Here is a 22756-nt window from a genome sequence, read left to right as displayed (position 1 = left end):
TGCGTGTGTGCGTTTGTGTGTGTGTTTGTGTGTGTGCGCGCTTGTGTGTGTGTGAGTGTGTGTGTGTGTGTGTGTGTGTGTGTGTGTGTGCGCAGGAGGGGGAGGAGGAACTGCTTGTTTTTTTCCTTTCCTCCTCTTCCAGTCTGCATGTGAATCTTCCTTATTAGATTAAGCAAGCGATGGGTGCTTCCGGAGCTCGCGCCCTGCCCCCCCTCCCCCCGGCCCGGAGCTGCGCCATCCCGTCCAGTTACACTCCACCCCCGATGCCCCTCCTCCGCCCTCCTTCCCGGCTGGCTAGCTGCCCGCACCGCCCGGGGCAGAGCCAGACTCCCTTGGCCATGCGCGGGGCCGCCGTGTGGGGCGCCCGCGCTGGGGCGCGCCCGGGCTGGGGGGCGATCTGGGGGCCCCCTCTCTTCCTGGGGCTGCTGCTGCTGCTGCAGGCGGGAAGGCCGGCCAGCTCCGTCAGCCCCGCGGCGGGGACAGCTCCTCTTCGCTTCAACGTGAGCCTAGACGAGGCGGCCACCCAGCGCTGGCTGCCCGTGCTGCGGCACTTCGACCCCAACTTCCTGCGGACAGCCTTGGCCACCGTCATCGGGTCAGTGAGCGGGGAGCCCGGGGGCAGAGGGGGGCGGACTGCCGGGCTGGGGACCACCGGGGCGGGGCAGGGGCTAGGCCTGGCATGGGAGCTCGTGCCCTGTCAGCTAGGCAGGCTCGATTGTAATCAAAGCAACTGGTTTCTGCTGCTGGCTGTGTTCCCTTAGATAAGTCCTTACCTTGGATAACCCCTCCGGGCCTCAGTTCCCTCCTCCGCAAAAGGAGGGGGTTGGGTTAAGTGACTTCTTCTAGCTCTAAATCCCCTCCTGGGAGCCGCACGACTCTGAAAGTCTATGGACCACTTCGATTGTTTTCTTCTGCGCTCTTCCCCAACTGGGTGTAGCCCTACAAAAAGAGGGTGGGAATGACACTGGAAGAATTCCTAATTAAATATGAGGACAAGTGGTGACAGGTTAAAGGGAGAAGCTTCTTTTGACCTGTGCAAGTGTGTGCCATCTAGCCACCCTCTGAGAACTGCGCTCCATTCAGCCTCATGAGAGGAGAAGGTGGGCTTGTACAGATCCTGGAAGGGACCTTAGAAGTGGTCTAGTCCATGGGTGGGGAACCTGTGGCCTTCTGGGTCCTTGGGTGTGGCCTTTTGACTGAGTCCAAGTTTTACAGAACAAATACTTTTATTAAGGAGATTTGTTCTAGTCTGGTCTAGTCCAACACCATTTTACAGATGAGGAAACAGAGGTCCAGAGAGATCAAGCAACTAGCCCCAGGTCATACAGGTACCAAGAGCTAACACTGGAATCCTATCCTAAATCCATGATTCCAAATCCAGTGTCCTTCTCACTACATTAGATTGCCTCTAGTGCAGCTAGGTGGTGCAATGGATAGAGCACCAGCCCTGAAGTCAGGAGGACCTGAGTTCAAATCCAGCCTCAGACCAAACACTCGACACTTACTAGCTGTGTGACCCTGGGCAAGTCACTTAACCCCGATTGCCTCACTAAAAAAAAACCAAAAACAAAAAAACAGATTGCCTCTAGATCATGTCATTTTACAGCCTAGGAAACTGAGGCTTACATGACTACTTTGCCCAGTGTCACACAGTAAGAAACAGATGCATCCCCCATCATCCTTTTCAGAAAGGTCGCTGAACATTTGTTTCTGTGTCTTTTTCAGGGAAACCGTCCCTAGCTGGGTTCATGATGTGCTCAGACCAGTGGCCTTAGAGTTGGATAAGTTCTTGCCTCAGCCCTTTGAAAGCGAGATTAGGGGAATGTGCAATATACTGGGCCTAAATATTGGAGACTGCGTCCTCATCAATCTTGCCTATGAGTTCAGTGCGTGAGTATCTCTTCAGATTCTAGCCCTGAGAAACTAACAAGGACCAGAGGTAATACATTTGTAGTTTTGAAGCCGCTTGAGTGAAAAAAGAGAGAAAATGGAATCAGAAGTCTTTCTCGTTTTTCATTTCAAATACTGATGCTTTCAAATCTTCCCACTTCCACCCCCTGTGCAATCTCTGAATTATTCTCACTTCCCTAGATAGCACAGTGGATAGAACACTGGGCCTGGCATCAGGAAGGCCTGCTTTCAAATCTGATTTTATACATTTGTGACCCTGTCTTCACCTCTGCCTGCCTCACTTTTCTTTCTTTTTTATTTAATATTTTATTCTCCCCAATTACATGGAAAAACAAATTTAACATTCATTTAAACATTTTTTAAGTTCCAAATTCTCTCCCTCCCTCCTCCCACATTGAGGACAAGTGATCTTATGTGGGTTATACGTGTGTAGTCAGTCATGCAAAACACATTTCCACATTAGTCATGTTGTGAAAGAAAATACCGACAAAAACCCCCGAAAAAAATACAGAACGTAAAGAAAAAGTATTTTCTATCTGCATTCAGACATCAGTTCTTTCTTTCTGCCTCAGCTTTCTCAACCATTAAATGGGGATAATAATAGTGCCTAGGTGTGAGGATCAAATAAGACATTATTTGTAAAGTGCTTCTTAGTACAACATAGTAGGTGCATCATTGGAAAAAAAGAAGAAAAGCAAAACCTGCATAACAAATATTCACAGTCAGACAAAATAAATTCCCTTATTGGCTTCGACTGTGTCCAAAAAACTCTACCATGTCTCTCCTCCGTGGCCGGCCGCCCCCCCCTCCCCAGTCTATCCCCTTTTTGATAGGAGGTGGGTATCAGGCTTCATTGTTGGGCCTCTGGATTGGGGCATTCCCAATACTCTCTCTGCTGTACCACATTGCCTGCTCATAATATTTCAGAGATATAATTAATTATTATTAAATAATATTCACATGATTAAAAACATTTAAAACATGATAGTAGCAGCAATTTGAACAGGACTTTGCAATTTGCACAGCTTCATAGATATTATTTTACTGGATAATCACAACAATCTTGTATTACAATCCTGTTTTTCCTGTAGTAATTAATATTTTTATAATGCTTGAAATTTGCAAAGTAGTTGACATACATTATCTAAATTTGGTGCTCAGGACAGTCCTTTGAGGAAGGTACTATGGGTATTATCATCATTTTATAGATGAGGAAACTGAGGTTTAGAGGGAGCGAGTGACCTGCCCATGATCACACAGCTAGTAAGTATCAGAGGTGGAATGTGAACCCTGGACTTTCCGGACTCTAAACACTATAGCACGCTGCCTGCACATGAGGAGACTGAGAAACAGAGATGAACTATTTATAGTGTTATAATGGGAGGTTAGATTCCTGATCAGGAATGGTTGCTAACTGCTCAGACTATATTTCAGTTCCACAAACAAATATTAAATGCCTGTGTGCAGAGCAAGGCACTTAACAGGAGTGGGGAACCTGCCTCCTGGAGGCCTTCTAGGTCCTTGGGCCTTTTGACTGAGTCCAGGTTTTACAGAACAAATCCTTTTATTAAAGGGATTTGTTCTGTGAAGTTTGGGGTCAGTCAAAGGACTGCACTTGAGGACCTAGAGGGCTACGTGTGACCTCGAGGCTGCAAGTTCCCCACCCCTACAGGGGACAGAAAGAGAAGGGAATAAGCATTTATATAGACCCTACCATGTACCAGGCACTGGGCTAAGTGCTGTACAAATATTCTCTCATTTGATTCTCACAACAACCTTGTGAGATAAGTGATATTGTTATCTCCATTTTACAGTTGAACAATTGAACACAATTGAAAAATGACTGAATAACAACTTCAGGCCCAGTGCTTTGCCCACTGCACTGCCTAGGTCTGGATAAAGTATGTCTCTTTTCGTCTAACAGACATAAAGCACGTAGGCAGACAGCCAAAATATACAAAAATACATCCAAGTACTTAGAGAGGTATCCAACAAAATGCCATGTGATGTCCAAGGAGGGACGTTATTGCCAGTGGGCGGGTGGGGTAGCAGAAGGGAAACAGGGAAGGCTGAATGAAGGAATGGATTTTGATTTAAAAGGGGATGGTGGGTGACACAGTGAATAGATCACCAGCCCTGGAGTCAGGATGACCACTGGCCTCAGACACTTACTAGCTGTGTGACCCTGGGCAAGTCACTTAACCCTGATTGGCTCAAAAAAAAAAGGTGATATAAATTCTTATTCCTATAGTTATATTTGTGCTATGATCATATTTGTAAGTTAAACACATATAGCATATGGAAATCACATAAGCTTGGCAAAAAAGCAAATTCTTGCTTTACTTGTACTGCAACAAGTCAGAAATTAAAGAAATAGCTTCATTGAAGTCTTAGAATTCAAAAGAATTTAGGGGGTAAATGATCCAGAAATTTTTGAAGTAATATTTTTGGGGATGCTGAGTGCTTATGGACTTTTTTTTTAATGAGCTAGATCTAGGGAAATGTGGCTGGCCCCTTTTTCTCATTGTATATTTTCTGTAACAAGTATGGATGTTAGAGAGCAGAATCTGTGTCCTCCAAATTGGCTGGTCGATGTCTGTTTGGTTTATGTGCTGTCTGCCACATGTGTATGTCACATTGGCTGGGCCAGTTGTACAACCATGGGAGAATGAATCTGTATGGGGCCCGGCTTCAGTGGCTTCCTGTGCTCTGATAAGAATATACAGTGGAGCATGATCATGGTGGCATTGTTGGCTTTAACTATTAAATGATGCCCAAAGAAAAAATTTTAATTATCATTTTTTTCAACGAATAAGCATTTATTTTCTCCCACCTCTTCGTTCCTTGTTGGAAAAGAAAAACAAAATGCTTGTCACAAATATGCCTAGTCAAGCAAAACGAAGTCTCTCATAGGTCTTGTCCAAAAACATCCGCTTCGTTCTGCACCTTGAGTCTGTCGTCCCTCTGTCAGGAGGCAGCTTTGTCATTAGTTCTGTGAACTCGTGGCTGGCCACCGAACTGATCAGAGTTCTTAACTCTTTCAGAGTGTTTCATTTTTATAGTATTGTTGTTATAGTATAAATTGTTCTCATTCTATTCACTTCACTCTGCAACAGTTCATAAAAGTCTTCCCGGGTTTCTTTGACACCATCCTTTTTACCATTGGTATTCCATTACATTCATATACCATAATTTGTTCAGTCATTTTCCAAATGATGGGCAACCCCGCCTCCCTTGGTTTTTGGTTCTTTGCTACTACAGAAACAGCTGCTAAAAACATTTTTGTACATTTCGGTTCTTTTCCTCTTTCGTTGAAAAGATAGAGAAGTGAAAAGTATCTAGATACTCATAAGCAATCATGGCTACATTGTATCTCCTTAACCCTGAGGATGCAATCAATGGCCAAGAACAAGAATTGAAGGGCAATGCTATGCAGATTGGGACTTCTCTGTCCAGCATTTGCATTGAACAGACAAACTATTTGAGTACAACCAATTTTTTTTTTTTTATTATAGTGTCACTCAGTTCTTTTTAAAAAAAAAGTATTGTGACCTTTGCAACCATCAACAAACACAAACATTTCAAGATAAAAATAATAGGGAAGAGGAATGTGTAAGAATTTTTTTTAAAGTTTTGTTTTGGTTGTATCGAACTTGACAAACACTCAATAGTGTCAACATTTCCATATACATAGAATAGAAAAGGGATTAAATCTGAAACTAGGAATCTCTATTAAGTACAACTTGCTTCTAAAAAAGTAGATAATAAATGTAAGATGTTCATTCCAGACCATGCTTCTGGTCTGTTTCTCTCTTTGAACTGCCTTTCTTTTCTGTCAATTTAAAATTTAAAGAATCTTCATTGACAATTTTTTTCTTTAGTCTTCAGGAATTACTATAACCAAAACAAACAAAAAACCCCCAAAGAAACCCCAAAACAAAAATTAATCTTCTTGTGGCCAGTTGGCTTATGACAGACCTTTTCAGGTCAGCTGGGATGGCTGCAATATGACAGCGATGCTCAGTCACTGCAGTCACACAGTTCTCTCTCAGCAGGACCTAGGAGACCATGTGCTTCATTGCAACTCTCTTTTTAAAAAAATTTTATTTTATTTTTCCCCAGTTACATGTAAAGACAAATTTTAACATTCATTTTTTTAAAAAAAATTGCATTCCAAATTTTCTTTCTCCCTCCCTGACTCTTCCTCACCCCTACCCCAAGACAGTGAGTAAGATAGGTTATACATTTATTGGAACTGTCTTTGAGAATCAAGGTTCACCTCCCCATCTCCATGACACGTCTGAGTGGGACTCTCACTGAGTTCAAATGATGACAAATGAGTGAAAATACTCAGAAAATTGTACTTTCTTTTATTTTTATTTTTTAGAAAATTGTACTTTCAAAAGGACTGAACAATTGTAAATATATATTTGTTGGCAGGGATAAGATCACATTTTTCAATTTTGGAGAAGTAGGAGGTAGTTTGCTTATGAAAAATTATTTTCAAAAAACTGAAAATGTATTTTTCCTTCTTCTTTTTTGCTTTCTCATTTCCTCACATTGGTGTGGTTCCCACTCCCACCCCTCTGGCTTTTCTTCTCAGATTCTGCACCAGCATCATTGCCCAAGATGTCCGTGGCAACATTTACCACGGTCGGAACTTGGATTATGCATTTGGAAATCTTTTGAGAAAGTTGACAATCGACGTGCAGTACATAAAGAATGGGCAGGTACAGTGGGAGTCTGGTGTGAACTGATGCTGCCTTCAGTGAAAGGAACAGTATCCAAATGTGCTTTCAGTATAGAACGTGGAAGTTAGGGGACTAGGTGATAGAGTTAAGAGTCTTCTTGTGAAATGGAAGGTCAGCTTTTACCTTCACACCCCAGTGAACGCTCCTCATTCAGATCGGCTGGTTTAAAGGAAGCAATCATTACTCTCCCAAGCTTAATTGACTAGTAGCCCTGCTTACCGATCTCTTGTTGATTAAAAAAAAATCCAATAGAAAAAAAAAGACATCTGTTTTTCAATCTTCCCATGTTAAAATGTAAGTACTTTTGTAAAATAATTTTTATTAAATACAAGTAGCATAGTTGGTGCTGGCGAGCTGAGTAAAATCAATCAACAAACTTTTATTAAGTTCCTACTGTGTTCTGGGGACCTGCTTGGCACTGGGGGCACAATCACAAAGAATGAAATATTTTTCCTAGCAATGAGCCTACATTCTAACAGAGAATATGCAAAAAAACCAAATGAACAAAAAACCCCCAAGATTATATATAGTAAAGATAATAAATACAGCTATGTGGTACAGTGGGATAGAGTGCTGGGCCTGGGATCAGGAAGGCTCGTTTTCCTGAGTTCAAATCTGGCCTCAGACACTTGCGAGCTGTGTGACCCTGAGCAAGTCACTTCACCCTGTTTGCCTTAGTTTCCTCCTCTGTAAAATAAACTGGAGAGGTGTGACAAATGAAAAGTTCAAGAGACATAATTTCTAGGTAATTAATAATAAATTTATTAATTCTGGCTAGTAAATTAATTATTAATTAATTAATTATTTAATAGATTGATGTCAGTGGCTTTCTCTTATAAACCAAAGATATCCTTTGGAGATTACTGAATGCTTAAAAAAGCCCTTGGAAAAGGGCAAAATCAACTCTGATTAGTTAATAAGGAGGTAGATGTATTAATGAGGAAGTGGGCAAAAAGCCTTCAGCTCCTTCTGCTGAGAATGTGACCTAATCATGAGACTAAGCCGCCTCCAGTAATCTGGACAAAAGAATCCAGTACCTCTTTGGTATCTTTATAGCAGGTGAATAAGAGTGAAATAAAAAAAAAGAACAAAGAAGAAACCATGTTGTTTCCCACTCCTTTTAATTTCCAACATTGTCTAAATTCAGTTGATTAATTTTTGTCTTATAAACAAGTGAGGAAGTTTGTAAATGATGATAGCTAGCTAGCATCTCTCCTCCAAAGCCACTGTAGAATTATGTACTTTTTTACTGAAATTCACAAGAATTTTGAGTAGGAGAGAAGAGGGAAACACATAGTAAATCTATACTATAATATTTGAGGTAAGAATTGTAAATATCTTGTTTCCTTTGATTTCAGATTGCATACACAGGAACTACATTCGTTGGTTATGTGGGTTTATGGACTGGACAAAGTCCAAAAAAGTTTACAATTTCTGGTGATGAGCGAGGTAAGCCGATGAACCTTCATGCCTTTTAATAGGCTTATTGACTATTCTGCCTACAGCTTTAGCATCTTAAACACAGTCAATGTTGGAAATTAAGCATGGCCATATTTGAATATCTGAATATCTGAACAGGAGACTGCCTGTGCCGGGGGCACAAAGCTGAGAGGCAGCAAAGCATAATGGGTAAGAGAGCTGCTTCAGGAACCCCTGAATTCAAGTCTGCCCTCCTTTAGTGTTATCTACTCACAAGAGGTGTTAGCCTTCCGTAGACTTTTCTTGCCCTCCTTTTCTCTTTCCCTTCCTTTCCCTTCCCTTTCTATCTCTTCTATGTATCCTTTTTCACTCTTATTTCACTGATAAGCTCCCTACATAGGATAGCTAACTCATTAAGATAGCCCTGCTTTTTTTTTTTTTCTTTTTCCACATTGGAATTAATGGTAACTGTTGGTAACACGAGAACTTCTGGTTGGTAAGCATGAGAACCTTTCATGCCTCTGGAGTCTCAAGTCATGGGACTGATCATATGGGCTTCTGTCTGAACTTTTCACAATTGAATCCTTTCCAAGCTAGGCTGCATCTGTGTGTCAGACTATGCCCAGTATACTTCTTATCTATCATGAACCCTAAGATGGTGTGGTATCTCCCTAAATTTTTAGTGCTGGTGTTTTTTTAAAATCAGGCATTACTTTTTTTTTTTTAAACTCATAAACCGAGTTCTGTTCTTTAGTCCAAGCACTTTTGAATCATTTTTCATGTGGTCACAGATTTAGAACTGGAAGGGACTTTTGAAGCTGTTCACTCCAACTCCTTCATTTTACAGATGAGTAAACTGAGGCCCAGATAAGTAAGATGACTTGCTCAGGTCACACAGGTAGTAAGTAGCAGGGCTGAGATTTGAACCGAGGTTCTCTGACTTTGAATTTTCTCTGAGGTTATTGATATACTCATTCTTAGAAATAACTCCTTACCTTTTTGTCCAGGGAAATTAATAAGGTATGGTGGATAAAAAAACAAACAAACAAACAAAAAAAAAAACCTGCCCTCAGAGTCAGGAAGATTTGAGTTCAAGTACTGCCTATGACATATACTGGCTGTGTGACCCTGAACAAGTCACTTAATCGCTGATGCATCCTAAGGAACTTCGGAAGTTGCAGAGTAGATGCTGACCTGTTGGTAGAAGTTTCCTCAATGGTATTCCCTACACATATGAAATTACAGGTCCAGTATCTATCCTCTTCCTTCCTACAAAGCAACAACACTGGTAAATAAGGGGTCTGGTGTAATACTTGCATGAACTACTGCTATTTGGGGTGGAGTATGCTTATGAAGAGATCAATTGTACTTGTCTGGTAGACTCATGTGTATAAAGAAATTGTTAGGGGCAGCTAGGTGGTGCAGTGGATGAAGCACCAGCCCTGAAGTGAGAAGGACTTGAGTTCAAATCTAGCCTCAGACCAAACACCTGACACTTACTAGCTGTGTGACCCTGGGCAAGTCACTTAACCCCCCCCAAAAAAATTGTTGTACCCTGGTTACTGGAACACACAGACCTAACTAATTCCCAGCAACTGAATGTTACCCAATATTTGGTCTACTGGGACTCATCCTTCCTTTAACTGTATGCTTTCTGCCAAGTCTTCAGGCTGTGTATTCACGAAATAAAATGGAAACTAACTAGATTTGGGGATTTTTAAAAGAATGCCATTTGAGCAGTGTATATGAAATTGTCAATTCTTTATTTTTATTAATTTTATAATGTAGGGATCAATAAACTTTGTTCCTGCCCCAATACTCTTTCCCCAATTTTGTAGATAAAGGTTTTTGGTGGGAGAATGCAGTGGCAGCTCTTCTCAAAAAAAATTGTCCTGTGAGCTGGCTCATCAGGAATGTAAGTATGTTTTCTGTTAAGTGTGTCCATGCTAACTTTGTCTTCTGTGCTGCGATTCACATTCTGATGTCCCATACTTCATATGCATCTTTCTAAGATAAGGAAGCTACATTATATAAACCCCTTCGCAGTCACTTTGGTATTTGCAAAGTCCTTGAAAACTTTGGGGTTGGTGTTTTCAGCAAGGCCCTGATTACAGGGGCAGGTGACCAGTTACAAAGTATTACAGAACTTTTTTGTTGGGCTCAGAGTGAGTGTAAATGGCAATTGTTTCTGTTCTGGCCAGAAACTCTGAGGGTCTTCTCCTATCAGATTGATTCTTTTATGTAGGCAAACTAGGTAATCTTTTGCCTCAATTCTTACCAAGCCTTTAACTACTGAATGGGTGTTGTCTCAGACAATTGAGACCTGGGAAAGACCTTAGCTTAAAAAGGCCACGGTCTCCCATTACATCCTGGGCCATCGCCAGTTGTCCTGACCTATGTCTTACCAGGACTCTGGAGGCGAAAGTGAGGCTAATGACTTTGCACAGCCCTGCCTCACTCAAATCCAATTGACTTACAAGTCAAGATATAACCCTCCTGATGTCATTGGTCCTCTTTGAGAATGAAGGACAAACAACAATATGTCTTTTATGCATATCATCAAGAGCTGATTGCCTCTTCAAATCTCTTCTGGACTCACTGAACCAATTTTTAAAGGTCGCTAGGAGTCATGGTCTACCATTCTTTATCCTATGACTTATGCTTCCTATTGGATTCTTTCATAAAGGATGACTTCATGTAGTTGCATATTTACAATATAAGATCTTGTAATTTGACCCCTTTTCTATGATAGGTCTGACAAGACCAATTCTCTTATAATTAAGCTTATAATAAAAAATAAATCAACCAAGTACTGCTCTACTTTGCAGGCACTTCTGTCACCCGTTTGTGTAAGACACCAGCATGTACAAGATTGATGGTTTTCATTTTTCTTTTTCGGTTAGACCCTGGAAGAAGCCGAGAACTTTCAAGCTGCTGTGATCAAACTGGCCAAGACACCCATTGTGACAGATGTTTACTATATTGTTGGAGGCGTGTCCCCCAAGGAGGGGGTGGTCATCACAAGAAATAGGGGTGGTCCTGCAGACATCTGGCCTCTTGATCCCACAAATGGACAGTAAGTGGAATTGGGAATTTCCTCCACCTGCTGATACCTGATACCTGTGAATCAATCAGATTCATAGAAAGTCCTGATGAGCAATGATATTTTTACTATTTACTATTTTAATATTAAATATTTAACATTTTATTTAACATTTATATCAAATTTTGGTTGGTTCTGAATTATATAGTCAAAATTATGTGTTTCTACAAGGCATGCCAAGGACCGCTTTCTCAGATTCTTTTTTTTTAACATATTGTTTCCTAGGTGGTTCCTAGTTGAGACAAATTATGATCACTGGAAACCAACTCCCAAAGGGGATGATCGAAGGTACATTTCTGCAGGGTTTGGGATTGAGGTACTTTTGCTCTATTAAAAAGGATGACTCTGTCATGCAGCAGCTTGGAAAGCCATAGAAGCCAAGAAACATGTCTTCCCAGGAATATTTGTTTGGCTTGGATTTGATGGTGCTACCGCTATTCAAAGAATGATATAGAAAAACGTCTTCAGTAGCCTCAGGAGAAGTCATTTAGCCAAAGGCAAGTCTAGCCACCTGGTTTTGCTGAGAGAGGCAATAGGGAAATTTGTTAGTGGAAGAACTACTCAGAAAGTAGGTAAGACCAGTTAGTTCTTGTCAACTTGGAAATGAGGTCTGCAGGTATTATTGTCTTTCCCCCCAAATCCTCCTCTCTGCTGAATTCCTCTATTTCTGTCAAAGGCATCACTGTCCTTGCAGCATCCCAGCTGGCATTATGTTCTATTTCTCTGTCTCCCTTACCCCCCAGAGCCAATCTGTTGCCAAGTTTCACCATTCTACCTGTACAATGTCTCTTGCAGCTGTCATCTTAGTTCAGGCCCTCCTCATCTCTTGCTTGATTATTGTGGGATCTCTGAATAGATCTCCCAGCTTCAAATCTCTTCCTATTGCAATCTCCCCTCCACACAGCTGCTGATGTGATTCTCCTTAACTGCGGAACCAAGTGCTTAATAAACTCCGCTGGCTCCCTAGTGCCTTAGGCTTCATCCTATCTTCCTGGTCTCATTATACAATACTCCCCTTCCCACACTCCAAGGCTAGGGCTCAGCCGTGTGTGTGTGTGTGTGTGTGTGTGTGTGTGTGTGTGTGCATGTGCGTGTGCGTGTGCGTGTGTGATGGACCCCACTGGCAATTTGGTGAAACCTATAGACGCCTCAGAATAATATTGTTAACTTTATAAATTAAAAGACGTAGGATAACAAAGATACCAATTATATTGAAATAAAGATATAATTTATATAAATAAAAATATATATGGGTTTATAGACCCCTCCTCTCTTCTCCCCCCCCACCAAACTCAATCCATGGATCCCATAGATCAAAAGGCCCATGTTTGCTCTGTGGTCTAGCCAAACTGATCTCCTCTGTTTCTCATATATAACCCTCCATTCCTGTTTCTCTGCTTTTGAACCGGCCATCCTCCATGCCTGGAATGTTTTTCCTCCTCACTTCCATTTCTTAGGATTCCGGTCTGTCTTTGAGGTACAGCTCAAAGGGCCACGTCCCACACAAGAGGCCTTTCCTGTTCTCTCTGTCTCTAGTGCCCTCCCTGACTATTTTGTACTTATTTGGTAGTTTTTCAATATATATTTATTCAGTGCATACTTATATACTTATAAGTTGTCTTCCATGATAGAATACACCTTCCTTGAGAGCAGAGACTGTCATTTTTTTTCTTTGTATCCCCAGATTTAGGCATAGCACCTAGCAGAGTAGGGTAGGTGCTTTACAGTAAATGTTTAGTGATTGATTGATAGTGGAATGTTCCAGGGAACTGAGCTTAGCCTTGTGTTATTTAATATTTTCACTAATGATTTGAATAAAGGCATAGATGGCATGCTTAGCAACTTTGTAGATGATACAAATTTGGAGAGATATCAAATACCCTTGTTGACAAAGTCAGGATCCAAAAAACTTTTGATGCGCTAAAAAATTGAATTGATTCTAATTAGATAAAAATGAATAGAGATCAATGTAAAGTTATACATTTGGGTCCAAAAATGAATTTCATAAGTACATTCATGATTCATGCTAATTAAGACTCAGCTGTAGAAGGCAGAGGAAGCATGGTTAGATAAGTTTGTTTGGAAAAGAAATTTTAGTGAACTGCATGCTCAATATTAGTTTACATTGTTATGGCAGCCGAAAATGCTAATGCAATCCTGGGTGGCATTTAGAGAGGAGTAAGTGCCGGGAATAAGGATATGTGAGAGCTCTGTTGTACCCTGCCCTACTTCTGAAATATTGTGGTCAGTTCTGTAGGTGCCTGATTTTAGGAAGGACATAGATAAGCTGAAGGGTATCCAGAGTAAAGTAATCAGGGTGGTGAAGGGCCCTGTGCCCATGCCATGTTTGAAGGCATGAGTGATAGAGTCTGGGAAGAAAACAAGGTAGCTATCTTTTCGTGTGCTTAGCAAATTTGCATATGGAGGAGGGGTCAGATTGGTTTTGCCTAATCCAGAAGACAAAACCAGGTGCACTGGATGGAAGCTGCAGAGAGGCGAATTTGGGCTGTGTGTCAGGAAAATTTCCTAACAATGAAGCTGCCCCAAAGGCCAATGGGCCATCTCTAGATAGCCACTTATTGGGTAGATTGTGGTGGGCATTCTGTTTCAGGTTTACTAGATTCTTGCTCATGTCCCTTTCCGCTATAAATTTTATAATTGGATGATTTGCTGTGTCTCAAACATCCCTCAAGGATTTTGTAATGGACAGATAACATTCAATGATTTCCCCCACAGAACACCTGCCATCAAGGCCCTTAACGCAACTGGACAGGAACATATCAACTTTGATACACTTTTTAAGGTACCTTGAGGTTTTTTTAAAAATTTTTTTGTACAAATGATTCAGAAATCTATTAACATAACAAAATAGTGCCATAGAATGACAAGATTTGAAAACAGGTAGCAGATTATATTTGGTTATCAGAGACAGACTGATGAAATTATTTGTGTTGGGATATTACCTAGCTGAAATACTCTTACTTTCATTTTATTTTTAATAAAGGGGGTTGATAATTTCTGGACTTGTTGTTTAGGTGAAGTAATTAAGTTATCTTCTTTCTTTCTCCCCACCCTCTATATCCAATTACTGTAATGTCTTAGCCCCCTTCTGTCCTACTTGTATTTCAGCTTTGTTTCAAAGAATTTGTGTATAATGGAATTTTTTTTTTAATTTTAAATGCAGGTTTTATCAGTGGTTCCAGTTCTGAACCAGTAAGTGTCTTCAATGTCATTAAGAATGTCTGTTTTCTCATTTAACATTTTATTTTCCCTCCAATTTCATATAAAAACAATTTTTAACATTCATTTTTTTTTTTTGGTGAGGCAATTGGGGTTAAGTGACTTGTCCAGAGTCACACAGCTAGTGAGTGTTATGTATCTGAGGCCGGATTTGAACTCAGGTCCAGGGTTGATGCTCTATCCACTGTATCACCTAGCTGCCCAACATTCATTTTTAAAAAATGTTGAGTTCCAGATTCTCTCCCTTATTGAGAAGGCAATTTGATATAAATTATACATGTGTATTCATGGAAAACATTTCCATATTACTCATGTTGTGAAAGAAAATACAAACCAAAAAACAAAGCAAAACAAGAAAAATAAAGTAAAAACGTTTGCTTTGATCTGCCTTCAGACTCTCTTAGTTCTTTCTCTGAAGATGGATAGTATTTTCATCAAAAGTCCTTCAGAATTATCTTGGATCATTATATTGCTGAGAATAGCTAAGTCAAGAAATGTTTTAACCTATACTGGAGGGGAATGGCCTCATGTTTATCTCAGGGAACAAGGGAAATCTGTAAGAAAAATGGTGTTTGCCATTCATAGACATGAATTATCTTTATTTGTTATCAATCACAGAATAGGACTTTGTGCTTGTTTTATTTCCTTCCCTATTGTTCACTTCTCCACTCCTTCCCATCTGACATCTGGATCTGCTGCTTGACTGAATCTTGCCCTCTGCAGTGTTATCAACAATCTCTTAATGGCTAAATCCAATGGCATTTTCTCAGTCTCCATCTTTGGGAACTCTTTAGCAGCATTTTACATTGGTGACCACTCATTCTTCCTCAATACTCTCCTTTCTCGGGGCAGCTAGGTGGCACAGTGGATAGAGCACTGGCCCTGAAGTCAGAAGGACCTGAGTTCAAATCTGGCCTCAGACCAAACACTTGACACTTACTAGCTGTGTGACCCTGGGCAAGTCACTTAACCCCAACTGCCTAAAAACAAAAAACAAAAAAAAAATACTCTCCTTTCTCTTGGCTTTCCTGATAATGCGCTTTCCTGTTCTCTTCCTACCTCTCTGGCCATTCTTTCTCAGTCTTCTTTGCTGGATTATTATCCATGTCCTATTCCTAGGTTTGGATATCTCCTTTAGTTCTCTCTCGGACCCTTCTCCTTTCTCTGTATTCTTTCTATGGTCAGGGTTTTTTTCTCATTTTAAAGTCTATTTTGTGACGTTTAAAGTTGAACTCTGTTCCTGGGGCACAGGGGTATCTGTCCCAAGCTTCTTGTGCTGGGGGCCAGAGGCCTGGTCATTGGCTTTCTGCACTGGGGCTTCAGGAGCTTACTCACTGTGCTGGGGTAGCCTGGGATAGTGGCACCTGTCGTGCCAGGGAGTTTTGGGGCTGGCAGTTTGCCTTCCGTAATGGGGCTGGAGGTCTCACAACTGACCTTCTGTGCCGCTGGCCTGCTGAGCTGGAGCGAGGGGCCTAGTTTGCTGATCTGTGCTATGGCTAAGAGCCTCCCACTGGCTTGCCTGGATACCTTCCGCACTGGGCTGTACTCCCCTTTCACCCAAGTGAGACAGGCCTTTCCTGAAGTCCTTCTAACTTATCTTAAGCTGGGAAATCATTTCACTCTATCTTTTTGTAGGTTCTGTCACTCCAGAATATATTTAGAGGGTTGATCTAGTGTTGTTTCTTTTATTCTTTTAAAAAATAAATAAATAATTAATTTTTAGTTTTCAGCATTCACTTCCATAAGCTTTTGAGTTCTAAATTTTCTGGGCCTCCTTCCCCAAGATGGTGTGCAATCTGATTTAGGTTCTACGTATACATTCCTATTAAACATATTTTTACATTAGTCATGTTGTAAAGAATTAGAACCAATAGAAGGAACCACAAGAAGGAAGAAACAAAACAGAAGAAAAAAAAAGAGCAAATAGTAAGCTTTGGTCTGCATTTAATGTTGTTTGGAAGGGAGAGTTAAGCCAACCTCCTGGCTTTTCTCCATCATCTTAGCTCCCTTGGGCAATCTAATCAAAGAATTTATCACCACCCAAACCTGAGTAGAGTGCAATGGGCTTCCCCACCTGGGTGGGGTCTGAACAAGATTGAGGAGAAAGTTAATTCAATCTCATTATCAGTGATGTCCTTCAGAGAATGAACAACCTACAGGCTTTTGAAAAAATCCTGGTCCTAATTCAATATTTGATTATTAATATTAGAAAGGAATAATCATTTCTCTCACATTTCAGTCATATATACTCTGTTTATCAGAGGGTCTCACCTGGGCTATGATCACATGTGCGTGTGGGGTATATGTATGTACGTGCACATATGTATACACATATAGAGATCTCTGTGTTTAGATATAGACAGAGAGATCTATCTATCTATCTATCTATCTATCTATCTATCTATCTATCTATCAAGGGAGTGAGGGTTCTTAACATTTTTATGTCCCAGACACCTTTGGCAGTCTGGAGAAGTCTAAGAATCTCTTCTCCAAATAATGCTTTTAAATGTATAAAGTAAAATATATAGGGTTAACTTCTAGGGCTGTATCCCAAAGAGATCATAAAAATGGGAAAAGGACCCGCATGTACAAAAATATTTATAGCAGCTCTTTTTGTGGTGGCAAAGAGTTAGAAATTGAGGGGATGCCCATTAATTGGGGAATGGCTAAACAAGTTGTAGTATATGATTGTGATGAAATATTATTGTGCTATAAGAAATGACAAGCAGGCAGACTTCAGAAAAACCTGGAAAGACTTGTATGGACTGATTCTGAGTGAAGTGAACAGAAACAGGAGAACATTGTACATAGTAACAGCCACGTTGTGCGATGAATAACTCTGATAGACTTAGCCCTTCTCAGCAATGCAAGCATCTAAGACATCTCCATAAGTCTAATGATGGAAAATGCTATCCACATCCAAAGAAAGAACTATGGAGTTTCAATGTAGATTGAAGCATACTATTTGCTCTTTTTTTCTTTTCTGTTTTGTTTTGTTTATTCTTTCTTGTGGTTCCTCCCATTGGTTCTAATTCTTCTTTACAACATGACTAATATGAAAATATGTTTAATAGGAATGTATATGTAGAACCTATATCAGATTGCATACCCTCTTGGGGAGGAAGGTGAGGAGGGAGGGGGAGAAAATTTAAAACTCAAAAGCTTATGGAAGTGAATGTTGAAAGCATAAAATAGATTAATTAATTAAAAAACCCCAAAAAATATGTATGGGGTTATAAAGGAAACCAGTTTTATTGAAATAGTTATCCATATATGTATAAAATGTATATAAATAATGCTTTTAAATATATAAAATTATTTTAAAATAGATATTTTATTTTATACGTAATATATCATGAAATGAATATATAATATACATATATTTTATTATGTAAATGTTTTATTATATAAATAATGTAATAATATAATATAATAAATAATACAGACAAATCCTGAGGCAGACTTATGCCTCAGACAAGTAAATTGCCAAGGATCATCCCCGTACACCAACATATGTTTATTTTGTCTCTCCTGATAGAATTAAGCTCCTTTAAAGGAGGAATTTTGTTTAATTTGTTTTCTTTGTATTCCCAATGCCTAACACTACCTGTGCATAGCAAACACTTAATAAATGTTTGTTGATTGATAAATTACCTTCTACGTGTAGCGCGCCATGCCAGGTGCTGATGAAGATGCAACATTTAGGAAGGCAGTGTGGTAGAACAGCTGCCTCTAGCACTAGCTATGTAACCATGGGCAAATCATTTGCTTCCCTTAGCCTCAGTTTCCTCATCTGTAAATTGTATAGATGAGAGAATCACCTGTATTACCTATCTCATAAGGTTCTAATAAAATTCAAATAAGATAATCTGTGTAAAGCTTTCTACAGACTGATAAAGCATTTTGCAAACCTTAACACACTATGTAAACGTCAGCTGTTATCATTGTTATTACTTCCCATGTATATCATATGTACCTTGTATGCATATAGCTGTCAGCATATTATCTCTCCCATTACAATGTGAGCTACTTGAGGGCAGGCATTGCATTGTTGCCTGTTTTTGTATTCCCAGTGTTCAGGGCAGTGCTCGGTATGCATTAGGAGCTTAATAAATGCTTGTCGATTGACTACTGGATATAACACAATCCCTCCCCTATTGCAGGCTTATAGCCTAGAAGGGGAATAAGTTATAAACACAGATAACTTTAATAATATTGTATTTACTATAATTATAATAGTAATATACAGATAATAATGATATTACATGATAGCATATTAGTATCACAATCAGTCCTTGAACCCAGGCCTTCTTGTCCCAGATTTGGTGCTCCTTCCACTTACTAGAACATATTGCCTATCCTTGGCATGTATGCAGACATGTGTATTTGCACATGGGGCTGGATATGTGTGTGTGTGTGTGTGTGTGTGTGTGTGTGTGTGTGTGTGTGTGTGTATGACTTAAGACTGTGAGGAGTCTTTTCTTTTTTCTTTTTTTGTGGAGGCAATTGGGGTTAAGTGACTTGCCCAAGGTCACACAGCTAGTAAGTATCTGAGGCCAGATTTGAACTCGAGTCCTCTTGACTCCAGGGCTGGTTCTGTATTCATTGCACCACCTAACTGCCCCATGAAGGGTCTTTTCAGTAGAAGTGGGTTAGTATTCATATGGAAGGACTTTGAAAATATTTATCTTCTGTATAATATATGGACTCATGAGTAACCTTGCACAATTACACGATTTCCCCAACTCTTTTGTTTCTGGCCAAGAGATTGCTCACAATCAGTACCATCAGTACTCTGGAATGTATACAACTGCTTGGGACAAGCAGGAATGTGTGATTAGTTATTCCTGGCCTAGGGCCCTTTGGGAGCTTTGATCAGGCTCAAAACTACATGGCTAGGATCATAGTAGCATCATGGGTATGCACAAAGTAGGAGGAATCAACCAGTCAGCTGCTCCAGCATCATTGAGTATGCAAAGGGTGCAGAGAGATGTCCTATGTGTCTAATGTTAGCTCTACCATTAGGGACTTGAGCTCTGAATTTGAAGTGCTTATGTCACAGATGCCCTGTCTGGCCCATCACCCAGAAGAGGTTTATGTGAGCATGGTTACCCGATTATCTTGCTTTTATCTTCATCAGGGATGATGATAGGCGTGGACCATCCTTTCTCTCTTTTTCTTTCAGTTTAACAATTTATACAACAGTAATGAGCGCTGCAAAGCCAGACAACTACACAACTCAGATCAGAAACTGAGGGCGAAAGACGTAAGTAAAAACAAGAGGGAATTTAATTTAACCATAAAAACTGCTGAAGAAATGCCTACTGCTTCATTGGCGGAGATTTTTCTCGTAAAGGAAAGTAACCCTGTGTCACATACTTGACATGAGATGGGAAGGTCTTCCCCCGCTAGACTGTAAGCTCCTTGAGAGCAGGACTAGTGAACCAATTGTCTTTGCATCTTTCTTAGCAAATCTGCTCATTGTAGACACTCAATATTTATAGAATTGTATTGAAAAAATTATAAAACTATAATAATGGCCATGGGCAAGTCCTTTAACCCTGTTTGCCTCAGTTTCCTTATCTGTAAAATGAGCTAGAGAAGGAAATGGCAAACCGCTCTAGTGTCTTGGCCAAGAAAACTCCAAATGAAGTCACAAAGAGCCAGATATGACTGAAACAACTGAACAACAACAGCGCTTATATGGCACCTACTATGTGCCAGGCACTGTGCTGAATACTTTATACTTATTATTGACTGTCATTAAAACCCTAGGAGGTAGTTGCTGCTATTAACTCTATTTTACAGGTGAGGAAACTCAGACATGAACAGGAGTTAAGTGACTTGCCCAGGGTCACACAGCTAATGAGTGAGGACAGATTTGAACTCAGGTCTTCCTAACTCTACATCAGTCTCTCTATCCACTGCATCACTTCTGTTTGCTTTGAATATTGACACGGAAACTGAGCTCCCATGTTTATATTGTAGGTCTGGGAGAAAACTTTCTCAGTCACTGACTCACTGTAAATGTGGGGATAGGGCCTTTAACCTTCAATGCTTGAGTTTTTCCAACTGAGAATCAGAATCCATGAGATTTGTTGTACATCTGTCTAAGAAAAGTGGTGATGATGGACGAGAGTTTATGCTGAGGTTTTGGGTAAAGCTGATCACAGAGATGTTACCATAGCCTGAACTACTAGTAACCATACCTCTTTAACTTACAGAACTCTTAGCAAGAACTTGCCCTGTGCTTATGGAAAAGCAGATATTGCATCTATAAGCATGGCTTATTCCTGGATTTTTTTTTTAAGGCAATGGGGGTAAAGTGATTTGCCCAAGGGTCACACAGCTAGTGTGATGTGTTTGGTCTGAGGCCAGATTTGAACTCAGGTCCTCCTGACTTCAGGGCTGGTGCTCTAACCACTGTGCAACCTAGCTGCTCCTTATTCCTGGATTTTAAACTACTGGTTCTTTGGGCATTAATTATTGAGAAACAGAGTGTACCCTTGAATGACTTTAAATTAAGAGAGGCTTGTATATCCCTAGGTGTTCCTTAAAATTTGGTTTAGTTTGAATCCTTGATACTTTGAAAGGTGAATTTTTTAAAGTTTATTTACTTTTCCCTTCCAACAGGTGAAAAGAAAAAGATGGATTTTCCAAGCACTGCAATGAAAAAAACCCAAGTGAATGTACTGTAATCTCTTTTGAAGACATCTACTTTATACCGTGCTACCGTATCCAAGTGGAACCCTATAAAACCAGTTTTAGTAAGGAAGATGATGACAGCTGCTGCCCAAAGGGGTTAAATTTTTCAACCTCATTCACAACTGATATTCAGAATCTTCCCTGATTTTATTTATCCTAATCTGAATATCCTAAAAAGACAGGTGCTGTTGGCTCTGTCTATTAAAAAATGTATACTATTAATAAATACATAACGGTCCACCTCTCCATGCCCCAGGCTATCCCCCTGTGAAGTGAACTGGTGAAGATAAAGAACTATTGTGAAGTGTTTAGGGAAGAAATAGAATTCTAACAGATACACATATTGAGCCTATATGATGCCTTCCATTTTGGATAATGAAAGCGTGATTTTTATTATATTTTTCTATGCAACTAGTATTTCTGATCTTTTATGAAGTTTCTGTTTAAAATTTCTACTAGACTTGAGTCAGTTAAAAAAAAACTAACCTATTTTCTTATTGTTTCTAAATAGTAATCCACCATCCCAGTCATCACTATGATTATGTCAATTGCTGGGCTAGGCAACAAATTGTTAAACAATTTCGAACAATTGAATAAAAACTTTATAAAGATATTGTATTGGTATTTGTGGTATTCTCCTTAACTTTCTTTTTTTATCTATCAGAAAACTATGGTTCTGGTCCACTGCCCCCAAAGCATAACATCTTAGTGATAGAAAAAGTCCATTTGTGAACCCAAGAAAGAAGTGATTTCCTGAAGCTATTTATTTGCAGAAGGAGTTGTTTGTTTGTTTTTAACAGGTTCCAGAATATTTCACATAGTAGGAGCAATAGCTACCAGCATCCCTACCATGTAGGCTGGGTTAGTTTCCCCCTAAAAGTCAAGGAAGCTTTACTAAGGTTTGATTATTTCAAGGGGCTAAGGCTTGAGTTTCTTGGTCACGTAGGGCAGAAGAAACTGGTGTCTTTCGGATTTGGTGGATGTCTGCCAAACCCATATCACCCAACACATCCTGTTGACTGGAAGTTTCTGTATGGTGATGGTTATGTCAACCTCACTCAGGTCTGTGTCCTTAAAGAAGATCCTTCCCATGCTCTCATTAAGTCAACTGTTTTTTAAAAATTTTTTTCTCCTCAGTGACAGCACTGCCATCCTGTTAATTTATACTCATCTAATCATAGTTAATTGCACTCCAGAAAGAAGTCTAAAATTCCATCAGAGACCAGGTTCCCAAAGTAAGTGAGCTCTTCCCTGGGAATGAATTTATCATTTAAGGAGATGCATCAACATTTTTCAGGCCACTAAGACATGTAAGTAATAATATTCTCAATTTAAATTATGCCTAGATGACAAAAATAATCCTATTAACACATTTTGGTTATTTTAGTTATTTACTTATTTATTTTGGTTATTTATATTGGCCTTCAAACAAAACTGACACTGTAAGTCAACTTTTCTTAGAGTGTCAGTTGGTCCACAAATATCTCATTTCATTCAAATGCTGAGTTTGAACTGCTGGACCAGCAGACAATGTTAGTGTCCATGACATTGACTTGGAATTGCGATCTGAAGATGCGATCCCATATGATGGTTGACCTGTATGTCCAGAGGAGCATTGGATTAGATA

At 39.9% G+C, this 22756-nt stretch overlaps 1 protein-coding gene across 1 annotated transcript; it reads left to right on the top strand.

Annotated features, from left to right (window-relative positions):
* The first annotated feature begins 327 nt into the window (after positions 1–327).
* On the top strand, positions 328–21745 carry LOC114037623 (N-acylethanolamine-hydrolyzing acid amidase-like). The gene is made up of 11 exons (XM_027854559.1): positions 328–595; positions 1726–1890; positions 6515–6641; positions 8021–8111; positions 9920–9996; positions 10985–11157; positions 11410–11472; positions 13921–13987; positions 14369–14397; positions 19610–19690; positions 21058–21745. Exons 1-10 carry the CDS (start codon positions 339–341, stop codon positions 19677–19679), a joined length of 1119 nt encoding a protein of 372 aa, XP_027710360.1. The 5' UTR covers positions 328–338; the 3' UTR covers positions 19680–19690; positions 21058–21745.
* The last annotated feature ends 1011 nt before the right edge of the window (positions 21746–22756 follow it).

This window comes from Vombatus ursinus, unplaced genomic scaffold, assembly GCF_900497805.2.
Source record: "Vombatus ursinus unplaced genomic scaffold, bare-nosed wombat genome assembly UNPS02010461.1, whole genome shotgun sequence".
Taxonomy (NCBI): domain Eukaryota; kingdom Metazoa; phylum Chordata; class Mammalia; order Diprotodontia; family Vombatidae; genus Vombatus; species Vombatus ursinus.
The sequence above is the reverse complement of the archived record's forward strand: the minus strand, read 5'-3'. Positions and strand labels throughout refer to the sequence as shown.

What these genes read in the sequence shown, in the direction of transcription:
- LOC114037623 (XM_027854559.1), top strand. Translation starts at nt 339, where the DNA reads ATGCGCGGGGCCGCCGTGTGGGGCGCCCGCGCTGGGGCGCGCCCGGGC. An exon ending in CTTGCCTATGAGTTCAGTGC is followed by an intron (nt 1,891 to 6,514) that starts GTGAGTATCTCT and finishes TTTTCTTCTCAG; the next exon opens with ATTCTGCACCAGCATCATTG. An exon ending in TGAGCTGGCTCATCAGGAAT is followed by an intron (nt 9,997 to 10,984) that starts GTAAGTATGTTT and finishes TTTTTCGGTTAG; the next exon opens with ACCCTGGAAGAAGCCGAGAA.